The 14,403-nt window shown below is 39.7% G+C and overlaps 1 protein-coding gene across 3 annotated transcripts in view; it reads left to right on the top strand.

Annotated features, from left to right (window-relative positions):
- LOC121629944 (WD repeat-containing protein 7) overlaps positions 1 to 14,403 on the top strand; it is a 165,461-nt gene that overhangs the window by 12,678 nt on the left and 138,380 nt on the right. For all 3 annotated transcript variants that reach the window (XM_041969889.1, XM_041969890.1, XM_041969888.1), the window contains exons 10-14: positions 6,271 to 6,418; positions 8,677 to 8,792; positions 8,876 to 9,008; positions 11,565 to 11,785; positions 12,151 to 12,346. In XM_041969889.1, the coding sequence (XP_041825823.1) occupies positions 6,271 to 6,418; positions 8,677 to 8,792; positions 8,876 to 9,008; positions 11,565 to 11,785; positions 12,151 to 12,346 (814 nt within the window). The remainder of the gene's footprint in view (positions 1 to 6,270; positions 6,419 to 8,676; positions 8,793 to 8,875; positions 9,009 to 11,564; positions 11,786 to 12,150; positions 12,347 to 14,403) is intronic.

Here is a 14,403-nt window from a genome sequence, read left to right as displayed (position 1 = left end):
CTTCACTTCATTGGCTGTCAAGGATGAAAGAAAAAATCTTTTTGGTGATATTTACGGCACCTTTTCTTCCATGTTTGATGAAGATTGGAAGAACATCTCCATTCTTTCATGCAACAAGTTGATGTTACAGGATGTTTTAAATCCAGTTTTATCCAAGGAACCTTATTGCAAATAACTTTTTTTTTTTTTTTACACAATATTTACTTATTTTAAATACCTGTTTCTAAAAAGTTTGATGACTAAAACTGTTGCAACTTATCAAAATCACTGAATCCATTCCAGTCTCCTTAGTGGTATGGTAACTTTATGTTCATGGACAAGCCAAACACAGCCACTCACTGAAGGCAGAAAACGTGGTATGGTCCTCTTTAAATCCCGTCTGGCAGGTTTAACCATCCATTCGAGTACGACGATGAGATTGAAGGAGGAAAAGTTTGCAGCTCAGCCAGAAAGTGACAGACGAGAGGAGCAAACTGTGAGGAGCAGAGAAAATGCCGGCATCAGCTTGGGCTCACACTCCCACGTCTCTGCAGAGATTAACAGGGACGGACGTTCGTCCTGTTATTTTACGTCACGTTAGTGAGTTGAGAATGAATTCTATCATACCAGATTGTTGTCTGCCAGCATCACAGCTTATATTTATTTATTTTCTTTTATTAAGCATGGATTTATATTATTATCTCTAAAAATAAGACAAAAGTAGAGAAAATTTTACATAAGTTAAAAAAAACAATGAAAGTATTATAAAACTAATCATTTAAATGGAAAGAATGAAGTGAAATTATTACTGTATATAATTTATTTTAAGAAAATTCTACCATTGTTAAATAATTTTAAAGCTCACGAGCATAATTTAAAAAAAACTATTTGTGCTGATTTAAGGGGAGGCTGAGTCGAAAATGGCAGAAGAAGCACATGATTTGAACAGTGAGGTGTTGAGAGGTTTCTAGATGGCGGGATGTGGAGCGTGAGCCGGGGAGCTGATGATGATGGGCGTGGACTGCCGGTTTGGTTTGCTTCGCTCGTCCTTCGCCTGCCTGCCTCACAGACTGAACACACTCTGGTTTCATGCTCTCCTTTCCACTAAAACAAATCTCCAAAAAGCACCATCACCCTCCTCATCTGTCTTCATACTGATGAAGCATGCAAAGTCCCCTGAAGCTGCCTTTTTCCATTTTAAACCACTGAGTCCCACAGATAAATTCTGCACAACAAGAAGTGGTGAGAATATGCCGTCAACACTAAAGATACGTGCAGTTATTTCAGGGATCTGAAGATGTGACAATGATTGCATAGAGAGAAAAGTACAACTTCTTTCAGCCTTTAGATTTTCATCATCTGGTCGTCACCAAGTCTTAAAATGAGGTGAATCCAACCTGAGGAATGTTACCGCCAGTATTTATTTAACTAAAATAAACAAAACTGAGTCAAAATTCAGAAGAAGTGTGAAATACTAAGTACATAAATCTGTCTCATTATTTTTTTCTATTCTTCTTTCCAACATTGCTTGGGTTCATTAAGGCTTGCATGTATTCGTTCTGCACAGTTCTCTGAAGGTCCCCGCCACAGCGTCCAGGTCTGGACTTAGCTCTGCTGCTGGGTTTGTTGCATGAGCCAGTTTCAACAGTCAGACCGATGGACTTGCATTTGACTCTACAATACTTTTCAGTGTCTGCAAGGCCAAGATCAAATCATCAGCCCTCCATCTCCCTGCTTGACAGTATAAGGTGTTTGTGTTGAGACCAAACATCTCATCTGTCTGAAGGACATTGTACCAGAATTCCTAAACCATTTTACCATTTCTTCTTCTTTTTTTAGAAAGAAGCAGCTTTCTTTTGCAGCCCTTCAAAACAGGCCATACTTAACCTCTAGCATGTTGAGAAGAAAAAGTTGTTCTTGCTGTACAGACGTGGACAAAATTGTTGGTTCCCTTCGGTTAATGAAAGAAAAACTCACAATGGTCACAGAAATAACTTGAATCTGACAAAAGTAATAATAAATAAAAATTCTATGAAATGTAACCAGTGAAAGTCAGACGTTGCTTTTCAGACATGCGTCAACATAATTATTTAAAAAAATAAACTCATGAAACAGGCCTTTATTTACTATTACTTTGGTCAGATTCAGGTTATTTCTGTGACCATTGTGAGTTTTTCTTTCATTAACCGAAGGGAACCAACAATCTTGTCCACGTCTGTTTTTGCTGAATCAGCCACGTTTCAAATGGCAGGTTGTTTTTTTTAACAGCCCGCTGCTGGACGCTGCTTCAGAAATGCTCATAATAAATGTCACTGTGCCATCTATTCTTTAAAAATCATTTTTACATATTTTATTTTATTTATTTTTTTTTTTAACTGTGATTTTAATTTAGTTATTTGTATTTTTTTTCTTAGACGCACAGCGGCACCTGTTGTTTTAAATAAAAACATGCTTATAATTAAAGTTGACTTGATTACCAGATTGATTTGCAACGGTTGATTCTCTAAGATCGTGCTTGATGTCTTTCCTCCTTGGCATTGTGTTAACACGTCTGGATGCTGTAGAGCAGCAAACTTCACAAACATCTGCTTCTATAGAGGTGGTCTTACTTGCAGATAATATGGTGGATTTAGTTTTTCACAGTCTTCTGTAGTTTGACTCAGTAATTGTTCTATAAATTCTGATATGGTGCCATATACCATGTTCAAGGACGGGGTTATTAAAACACTTAGAAGTAGGAGTGCGTTTTTCACATTACAGTCTAAATATAACAAAAGTTTAAATCTTGGTGTCAATAAACAAAGTTGTAAATAAGATTCTTCACGTCACCATGACGTCCTCTGTTCCTTCCTTCCTACTTACTCCTCACATCTTTTATCGGTGTTTTATTTTTGTTGTTTTGGTGTGTTTGTGTGTGAGTAATTTGACTTTTGGTGGCACTTTGCATTCCCTCTCTGCTTGCCCACACTGTTCAGATGAGCCCAGCCAACCGACTGCCACCTCAGCCATGCCCTGCTTCTATACCTCCTCAGTGATCACAGTTGCCTGGGCGACGGCAGCCCTCTTCCTCTAACACACCCACAATCTCCCTGGCTTTCATATCATAGCTGCGATGGAACATCATGACCCTCCATCTGCTTACAAACCCCCCTCCCCACACACACACACACACACACACACACACACAGACAAAAATCGCCTTAACCACAATAATTCATATTTTTATATTTTATTTATTGTCTTTTATTTGACACTTAGGATAGCTTACTGATCTTTTTTGCTCTTCTGTTATCACTTGCAAGCTGATATATTTTTAAAGAAGTGACCTTTCCTGCTGAGATCCAAACTCTGTTTGTTCCAGTCGATAAAATAAGATGAACATCCGCCCTGAAACAAAACTGCCACTGGATACCTCAGCTAAGTTGGCATTTCTGGTTAAATAGACATCTCACCTGCAGGAATTATAATCTTATATGGGGGTATTTTACTTTCTTTAATCAAGAGTATTTATTTGATTTGAGAGCAGGACTCCATGTTTTCACCCTCATATCACTTCAGTCTCTTTTAAAACCCTGAAATTACACTTAAAAAAGTCTCTGCTTGCATACAATCATGTTTGACCTTGACTCAAAACTCAAATGTCTGAATTATCCAGAATTAATTAAGACAGTGTTTCTGAATTTTGTCATATTTTCTCACTGTGGTGCCCCTAAAAACGGTTAATTAAGCGTCCACCTTGCATCCTGTCTCTTCTCTGGGCTCTTTCTAGCCAGTAAAAGTCAGTCTGATGTTGACTCATGTCTTATCTCTTGCTCTGTCCCTTTCTTTCTTTTTCCTCACTTCCATGAATCAGCCATGGTGTGCGTTCAGAACGGTCAGTGTGTGGTTATTGAAGTGACTTTTACTGGCTGGAGAGAACTCGGAGATAAGACAGGATGTAAGATTGATGCTGACTTAGACTTCGTTAGGTGGTATCAACATGCAGAAATCCTCAGTAGCGCCACTTTAGTGAATTCAGAAAATGGTGTGCTATATAATTTTCATGATTCAGAGCAGCTTAAAAGCTTCCAAAATTTTTTGGTTAATTTACTTTATTACTTGAAAAGTAATCGTATCTTGAAATGTACAGTTTGGGAGAAATATCCAGTTCTGTTTTTGGGTTCATTGTTAAGATTTGAGCAGTTTTTCTGCTGGAGAGGCCATTTTGTTGATCTGTCACTGCAAATAGCTCGACCAAAACAACAACTTCTTAGCTTTTGGCCTTATTTTTGTATCAGAAACCCCTTCTTGTGAGTTTCCTGCATCTTGTTTTAACCTTTCCAGCTCTCAGAGCAATTGTTCATGTCTATGGCTCTTGATTTTGTCCATGATTTTGATCAGTGGACAAACCTGCAGCTCATATGAACAGAGGAGAACTCACCTGTTAATGTTAACTGTTGTAAAAGATGTGCGAGGCAGCAACAAATGTGATGGAGGTCATGTGGCTTGGTGGCTGGTAAAGTTTATATGCATATATATTCAGAGCGTTTTGCTGCCACTCAAGGAGAAAAAAAGGACTTTGTTATATGTGATATGCCTAATGTTTCTACAGTAAACCACCACATTTTAACTTGATATATTTTGTGTTTAAATAATAAATGATCATGTTAAAATGTGCTAAGTTTCATGTTTTTGAGATCAGCCATTAACATTTTTACAAAACAATTTTCTCGCGTGACATTTTTCACGTGAAAATCATCATGTTATAATGTGACATCTTTCACATTTTTACAATGAAATGATCTCTTAAGTTTCATGATATGTTTAACATTTTTACATAATTATCTCATAATGACATATCATAATGTAAAAATGTGAAATGTGATGTTTCATGTTTTTACAAATAAAACTCACCTGCGACATTTTACAGTTTATGCAGTTTGTTATAATGTGATGTTTCACATTTTTGCATTACAACTTTCATGCTATTACATGATATGGTCCTTTGTTCCTTGGGTGGCAGCTCTACTATTTAATGTGTTTTTTGTTTTTCGTATTTTAAGACAAACCTAAGCTTTATCAGCACGAAACTTTCATTATGGAATCAATCTGACGTAAACTAAAACAAGTGTCTTAAAAGGAGAGTGAAACAGAATAAAATATAAAAACATAGTTTGAACAATTCAAACAAGCTTGAAAGTCAATATTTAGTCTGAGGCGCTTTTTTTTCTTAATAAATCCAGTCCTTTGAGCCTTCTTAGACCACCTTTCTTAGTCTTCAGGAATAGTTCTCCAGACTTCTTGAAACACTTTACTAAGCTCTGCTTTGGATGTTTCTGCTTCTGTTTCCTGTCCAGATGATCCCACACTGCTTCAGTAATGCTGAGGTCTGGGTTCTGGGGAGGATTCATCCCTCCATCTGACCTGTTTCCACCAATTTTCACTCCAGTTCTTGTGTCATACGACATACCTCAGCCTTTTCTCCCTGTTTCCCTTCCTTAAGAATGGCTTCCATTTCCAGCCACCCTTCCAGGGAGTTTCCTCAGTTCATGGTTCTTCATGGACTCACTGCACACCAGCTGAGATATGTCCTATGTCAATACCCAAAGTAAAACCTTGAAAGTCCATAAGAAAACCTGGAGAATTATTTCTCAAGACGAGAGTAGCTGGCTTCTTAGAAACAAAATGTAAAGAAATGAGATTGTTTGAAATGATCACTGTGCATCAACAAAAGCTCAACAATAGATGGTCAAATTATAGATGCTGAGAAGTATAAGATCCACAAGACTTAAAATAAATAGTTTAAATGAACAGATGTATTAAAAGCTTCTGGATGTACAGTCAAACCAGGGAGTGTGATGTGTTACGTGAATGATGTCACCGTCACATGACCTTCATCCGATCACATCCCGCCAGCTTCTGGAGTAATTGGTTGTCCTCTGCCGTGGTCTCGCTTTCTGTCGTCGTTTGAGTCAGAACCATCAGGAACTCGAACACTGAAACCATCTTTGTTCAGAAGGGACTTGTATTTTCCTCCAGTTGGAGTCGAGGTGAATTGGAGGCGTTTGGCTCTGCCATCCTGTGGTTTGCTGTGTGTTGTTTGCAGTTTGTTAGAAGACAACTGGAAAGCACAACCTACACTTTTCCATTTCATTTCTCAGACTTATTCAGTCCAAAATGCCGGTTCACTTTGGGTTGGATAACAGTCCTGAAAAGTTTTTTAAATACAAACCAAAACAAAGTAGGAACTTCTCTAGCAGAGACTGGTTAGATTTGGGGCTTCATGTCTTTTTTCTTCCCGGCTTCCTCCAGCTCCTGATCTGTCCTCCTGTGACTCGGTTCTTCTTTGGCCGACGGGAGCCTTTCCACAAGCTGCTCATTCAGGGAGACTCGGTGGGGAGGCTGACCCTTTGGAGCATCCCAGACTCCTCGCCTCCGCAGCCAACGGCCACCTCTGCAGGTAACAAACACTAAGCCGTTCTTTTTTAGATCAAACTCGTCCACTTTATCAAGTCCACCTTCTAGTACGGGGTTTTCCAGAACGGTGTGATAGATTCAACAAGGTGGTGGAAACCTTCCTCAGAGGTTTTGCTCCATATTGACGTGACAGCATCACACAGTTTCTGCAGGTTTGTCAGCTGCATCCATGATGAGAATCTCCGGTTTCACCACATCCCAAAGCTGCTGTGATTCCCAGCCTATTTTCCTTAAAGACCCCCTTAATGAACTTACAAAGAAGTTATGACCCTTGTGCTGAAACCATGCTTGACTTAATGCTTCCATTAGCTAGTTTCTCACCACGAATGATGACTGGCTGAGTCCTGTCCTGTCTTTCCATAAAAACCAAAGTTAAGGTAACTATCAACATGTAGACTTCCCTTTTTCTTTTTTTTCTTTCTTTTTTGGAAATAGGGATGAATCATCTGCACTGTGGTGTTTCTCAGACATGTTTCATTTGTAAAATGGTGCAGCAGGATAGACATGAACTACTCCACTACTGTAGCTCTACTCCCTCGATGACCTCACTAAGCCACAGTCCATGGATGAAAATTGACTGTCAACAAAAGGGGGGGCCTCCTGGTCGCTTTTCTTTATTTTCGACCAAAGATATGTTTTAAAATATTGTTCTATACCAAATTTGATGATTTTAGTTTATTCACTTTGGAACCCGTTTAAAAGAAATTCCAAACCCATGTAAATAAAATGTTTGAAAATGTATGATGCAGATACACCTAGGCGCATCTTCATGTTTAATTTTAAAAGCTTTGTGGACCCGCTGTGCTCTTAAGGTACCCCAGTATGGGAACCACAACTCTATTAAATTATCCTGCTGGAAGTAGCATCAGAAGATGCTCCACTGTGGTCATAAAGGGATGGACATGGTCAGCAACAATACTCAGGTAGGCTGTGCTGGTTAAACCAGGCCACGTTGGTACTAAGGGGCCCAAAGTGGGACAAAAAAGTGTCCCCCACACCATGACACAAACAGCAGCCCGAACTGTTGATACAAGGCAGGATGGATCCATGTTTTCATGATGTTTCCACCAAATTCTGAGCCTAGCATCTGAATGTGGAGCTGAAATGGAGACTCATCAGACCAGCAACGTTTCTCCATCTTCTATTGTCCAGTGTTGGTGAGTGTGTGTGAATTGTAGCCTCAGTTTCCTGTTCTTAGCTGGCAGGAGGCACCCGGTGTGGTCTTTGTCTTCACCATGTCTATATGACTGAATACGCTGAGTTGCTGCCTTATGATTGGCTGATTAACATTTGTGTTAACAAGTAGTTGAACAGGTGGAATTAATAAAGTGACTTGTGAATAGTCCAATAAACTGAAAGCCAAAAAAAGAGAAAGGGCAATTAAACGTGTAAATTGCTGTGGAATAATTCAATTCATGCTTTCTAAGAATCATCTGAGCTGTCTAGGATCACAACCTGCCTGAGAATAAAGTTTAAATCCATGTTTTACACTTAAAAAATGTCCCAAATCTTCAATTCAAACTAAATATCACATATAAATCAGGTGTTGGTGGGTCATGTGACCCAGTGGGATCTCTGATGCTGATTGACAGCAGCTGAGTGACATCTAGTGGCCAAATGTGTACATGGCTGATAAATTACTCATTTATCTTTTATTTTTTTAAGGCAGGGGTCCAGCTCTGGTCCTCGAGGACCGCACTCCTGCAGGTCTAAGTGTTTCCCTGCTCCAACACATCTAATTCAAATTAAATGCTTCTTCTCAGCAGTCTGTTTTCAAGTGTTGCCCAAGCATGTTGACCCATTAATCTGATCCAGGTGTGCTGCAGCAGGAAACATCCAAGACCTGCAGGACAGCGGCCCTCGAGGAACAACTTTGACACCCCTGTCAGGTTTTAGGTTTTAGGCCATGTGGTTGTTGTAATGATGTGTCAAATTTTCACTCCAATGAACAAAGACTTGAAAAATTATTAGTTGGTGTTTGTTGAGTGAAATAGTGTCTGTGCTGTTGTTTCCTGTGTTAAGTTTATTTAATTTTTGTTTTTAATGTCATATTTCAGGATCTAGCATTAAGCTAACAGGTAAAAACTGTAAAGAAAACAGGGAGAAATTGATAATTCAAGGCGAAATGCAAGTATCTAAAGATGATTTTGGACCTGTAGCTTTCAGTGATTTCCTATGAATGATTTGGAAATTTTCTGTCTTGTGATTTTAACGTCTTACTGGTTCTGTTTTTGTGTGCAGAGCTGCAGGTGTCATCCACCATCAGCCTCCAGGAAGCATTTGATAAGTTACACCCGGTCTCTGCAGGCATCATTGACCAGCTCAGTGTCCTCCCTGGCAAAGAAAACCCCATTAAGGTTTAAACACACGGCTTTTTGGACTCAGTATGGCCTCTGTGCGACACTATGTCATCAAGTGTGTGTGTTTGGGTTTCCCTCAGGTGACGGCCAGCGTGTACATCCCCTCTCAGGGCCGCCTGGTTTGTGGGAGAGAAGATGGCAGCATCATCCTGGTTCCTGCCACTCAGACGGCCATCGTGCAACTGCTTCAGGGGGAGCACATGCTCAGGAGAGGTGAGTACTTCTGTGTAAAGTGTTAAAACCAAAAAAAAACTACATGCAACATTTACTTCGTGGTTTGAGCAGCACTTTAGTCTCACCATCACTTTCAAGATGCATGAATGATGATTAAGCTTGCAGCAGAGATGAGGACTCGGGTCGCTCTTAAGTCATACAGTGACTCCAAACTCTTGTTTTTCTTCCTGATCTCCTGTCTGCTGGATGTGATTTGTTTTCCTCAGATGTAACATTGACATTACGTCACACAAATGTGAGATAACGTGGCAGGCACAAACAATAAAAACGTTGGCAGCTCTCAGTGAATACACCTGTTGCCAACTCACTTGTTATTATAACGTTTGGATATAAAATCTTCATATAAGTACAATTAAAAAAAAAGCAAAGTCTCGTGCTGGATGTAGGATGCTGGGTCCACCACATTATTCTGATTTGTTTCATTTATAAAATTGGAACAGTACACATTAATGAAAACTGATGTGTAAATGTGTCAGATTTTAGCTACTGACTCATTTCTATCTGTTCTTTGGCAGTTTGATGTCGTTTACAGCAATAATAATAATTAAAGAAAACCTTAACAAAATAACATGTAAATTTGATCCCCAAATTGCACATTCCCATTATAAAATGCATCGTACCTGTCAATAAAATGGATAATAAACATTATAAAGTGCAAATAATAGAGCGTTACCTACACAGTTACTGATTATGCATGAAAACACAACTGAATGGACCTAAAATGATTTTTTTAGGTTCCTCTCAAATACAGACAGACTGAAACCTTCTCTGACTGAGGGTGGTAAACCTTTCCATAACAAGTGGTCCCTTTTCTGCTAAAGGTGTATTCTTTGAACAGTTCTCTAGAATCCCCTCTGCTAGCAGCTCGTGTGGTATGAGTTTAGTAGTTACCAGCAGTTCTTTGTTTAATGTGTTGGCTCAGTGGTGGAACTAAGTCATGTAATATTTCATAAGTCATGCAGCAGACTTTATATGCACCTTGAAACACACCTGGAGACGTCCCTGTGTTTGCAACGAGCTTAGCGTCACCCTGACGTAAACGTTAGCTTGTTACTACCTTTCTACTAAAATAATGTGAATTTTGTCGTATTGGCTTCACAGAGTGTGTTCAGAGGAGGGTAACTTTCACTGACCACTGAGTTGTTTCCTTAAATTTCCAGCTTTGCCATGACTTTCTCTGGATAACGTTAAACTGGGACCAAATGGCTTTACTGGATCTGTTTGTTAGGACAAGTGGTTAGCTACAGCTGTTGCTGCCTTTGTAATGTTAGCAGTATTTATACTGCTGGATCCAAATACATTAAAATGTTGTGGAGGTTTTTTTTTCTTTTTAAATTTAACTTTAAAAAAAGTTTAATTTTCATATTATCTGTATTCATCTCAAATTAAGTCACTTCAAGTTTTTTTTCTTTCTTTTATAACTTGATTATTAAGATTTTTTGATTATTAATTAAACACCAACTTTGGTGTCCTGTAGGTTTTAGCAATGAAATAGAATAGGAAGGGAAACGGCTGTTGTCAAGATCTGCACAAGCCTCGAATGACCAAGCAGCAACCTCCGCAGGTGAAATGTGAAGCCAGTTCACCCCTCATCTGCGAGGGGCCGCCTCCAAAACAGAGTCAGTTCAGCTCTATGGTTATGACCCATTAATTTGAGTAGGGTGTGTTGCAGCTGGGAAACATTTAAGACCTGCAGGACAGTAACTCACGGGGTCCAGAGTTGGGGATCCTTGCACTAGTGTGTTACCTTTTGGCAGAAACAAAAATGCTGTAAAAATGCCAACACAGAGAGACAACCGACCGCTTGCGCTCACATTCACTGGTAGGAAGTCGGAGTACCCGGAGAGAGCCCACATATACAGAAAGGCCACTGCTTGAGCTCTTCCTCAGCCGAGGCTCGAACCAGGGACCTCCTTGGATATTAGGTTTTAAGATGCACTTATGTTATGCAAAATTTTTAACCACGATTATTTGCATGATTTTCTGTAATTAATTGGATTGTTACGCACAAAGTTAAATAATGTATAGCCCTCTCTTATTTAAAATGTATTCCTATATTAATAAAAGTTCAGTAATATTTATTTATAAACATTTTAAACAAGTAAGCTGTTTAACAGCATATTTTCTTTACACAGCAGCAATTTAAAGATTTCGTGTAAATCTAAACTTAAACATTAATATAATAAAATTGAAATCATATGACAAAGAATGAAAATTGCAGGATTTTGTTCTTGAAAGGTAACAAATCAGCAGGATACATTTCAAAGCTGTGAAGCCTCCTTCTTTCTAAACACAGAGGAAACTATATGATTTCCAGCCATCAGGTCTGTTTTCCTGGCTCCCGGCAGGATTGACCTTCTGGAATTTTGTGTCTTGCAGCAGACCTGAAGGAGCCTCTGACTGAACACACTTGTTTCCTCATTGTGTTGTATAGTGTGAAAAATTGTTCTTCTCTGTACAAGTTGTATTCATGTCATCATTCGCGTCCTCTGCTTCCTCCACCTGTTCTGATGGTTGTTTTCATCTGTCCTGCAGGCTGGCCACCCCACCGTACCCTGCGGGGTCACCGGAACAAGGTGACCTGCGTCCTGTATCCATACCAGATCTCCCCTCGCTATGACCAGCGCTCGCTGGTGTCTGGAGGAGTGGACTTCTCTGTCATCGTCTGGGATATTTTCACCGGGGAGATGAAGCACATCTTCTGTGTGCATGGAGGCGAGATCACTCAGCTTATCGTCCCACCAGAAAACTGCAGCGTAAGTCCTGTGACATTTATGTTTCTCTTCGTTTTCAGTCAGTTTTGTTGCAGACTTTAGGTTTAAATGTTATAGGGTTGATGTCACTGCTGTTACTATGGAAATAGCTTTAATACTTTCATGACATTAAGAGAACGGTGAGGCATGTCGTTGCCATGGATGTTAGCTTAATGCTATTATGTTGTTGATGTTGGACTCCAGGGACTGACCTGTCACACACACTTTAATTAAAACATCAGGTATTTGGATTCTTTTCTGTTTGCTTTTTGAAAAATCAATGAATCCTGAAATGAAGTTTTCAGAGTCTTTGTCATTTGGCTTCTGTGCAGCTTCTAATCACGCTGTTCATTGTTTCATCTCTGCAGACTCGGGTGCAGCACTGCGTCTGCTCCGTGGCCAGCGACCACTCTGTTGGCCTGCTCAGTCTCAGGGAGAGGAAGTGCATCATGCTGGCGTCACGACACCTTTTTCCCATCCAAGTCATCAAGTGGCGTCCTGCTGATGACTACCTGGTGGTGGGATGTTCTGATGGCTCGGTTTATGTCTGGCAGATGGACACAGGTTAGTAAAATAAATAATTGTACTGAAATTTTGCCTCAAATGCAACGTAATCTCATGTGTTATGATTCCTGAATAAAATAAAGGCTCAAAAAGAACCATAAATTATGAGACCACCACCAAGCAGCAACATATCAAAAGAACTTTAACTAACTAACTAATTAACTAGAAAATTTCAGAAGAAATTTTAAGTGTGTATGTGTGTGAGTGAGTGAATGGGTGCATGTGGTATGTATTTTTCAAGCACTTTGAGTGGTCAATATGACTAGATAAGTCCAGTCCATTACCATTCACATAAATGCTGTATAGTATGTACATATTGATGATAATGACCCTAATAATAAAAGAGATAAGTTGTGGTATTTTCATTTCACATTTTCATTTTGATTTAATAAAATCCAAATTAATTTATAAGCTAATATAGCCTTTGAGTATTAAAACAAATCTTATTCGCTCTCATTTGCATTGAGTATTTATTAAAGTAAAAAAAACAATGCGGAATAATCTGAAATCCAGTGTAATTTCCCTTTAAATATTAATAAAGTATAATCATATTCAGTTCAATCAGCTTTTGCTTCAACAACAAAATAATGAGGGTCTGAATCAGAGTGGAACTGTAGAACCGCTGGTTACAGCTAGGGATGGACTATATCAGGAAAACATGCGATAACACTGTTGAAAGTTGTGATGATGATATGAAAGGTGATTAAAAGGAGATTTGTTATTCCAGTGAGGCTTGTCAAAAGCAGATTCTTTCAGATGAAGCAGAGTTTTAGATATTAATGGACGGATGACTAATATGAACTACAGAATAACTTTGATAACGCCAGTTAAGATGCTCTCATCAGTAACGGTGGACCACTGTCTAACGTCGTTATCCACAGCTCTTTCCTTGTCCACATATACGAGGTAAGTAGGACTCGCAGTAAAGGCGATGCCGCAACACACAAAACGTGTCTGGATTTGTCTCTAGCTCAGGGGTGTCAAACACCTGACTGAAATTAATGGGTTGAAGAAGTTGACAAGAAGCTGTTGGATCCATTTGATTTTATTCAGGTGTGTTAGATTAAGGAAACAATGAAAACCTGCAGGATACCGGCCCTCGAGGACCAGAGTTTGACACCCTTGCTCTAGCTCCTTGTAGTTGTCCTGTAGGTGGCAGCATGTGTCCCCTGGTGTTTGGCACAAGTATTTGACAGGTCTTGCAGAGTACCTGTGTTTGTAGTGTGTCTTCTCTCTTCTAACCAACATAGTTCCAAATACCCGATGTGCTGTTCTTTTTAGCCACAAGTGCTTCTGGATCCACATTTTCCTCGCTCCTCTCTCTACCTTCCACCATCAGCATGTTCACTTCATGTGCTCTAGTGCTGCACCATTAGCATCTACATGGAGCATCCAGGACAATAACAGTCCATCTGATTCACACACAGCATGAATGCTCAGCAGCGTTTGGAACAGCGTCACATTACTTCTTTGAATTATGCAAATAGGGATGACTATTTATCGCAGTTTAGACAGTTCTTGCAATATGAATATAGCAAAGGCTAATATCGCGATGAAGGTCAATTTTCTGTATATCATGCAGCCCTACTTACAGCCAGACCACTTACCACTACTGACAGAGCTGTGAAGAGATACTTGGAGACTATTATCAAGACAACAAGGTGTGCAGTAAACATGTATGTGGTAAAGCTGCTGAAAGACCTGGTGGTGGTGGTGAGGAGCGAGTATGAGCCTCAGCAACCTGAATGAGCTGTAGTGCTGGGAGATTGCAGGGTAGCTAAGTGTGAAATTAAGGAAGGTGTGTGTGTGTGTATGTGTACTCAGGCGTTGGACATGTAATAGGGCCATGGCTCACGGACCCCTCATCACACACACACAGATCTATTGGTGCCACTTCGCCTCTCACTCAATACCAGACTCAATACTGATGTCAGCTCTGTCTGCAGCTACTGATGCCTCCCTGAACGTCTCTCTTTCTGCACAGGTTGAGAAATGTTACAGTCAAAAATGGAAAAGACTGTCTGTGACCTGAATGATATTCAGGAGACACTAGATGA

This window comes from Melanotaenia boesemani, chromosome 19 (assembly GCF_017639745.1).
Source record: "Melanotaenia boesemani isolate fMelBoe1 chromosome 19, fMelBoe1.pri, whole genome shotgun sequence".
Taxonomy (NCBI): domain Eukaryota; kingdom Metazoa; phylum Chordata; class Actinopteri; order Atheriniformes; family Melanotaeniidae; genus Melanotaenia; species Melanotaenia boesemani.
Note: the sequence above shows the minus strand (reverse complement) of the source record. Positions and strands in the feature narration are given on the sequence as shown.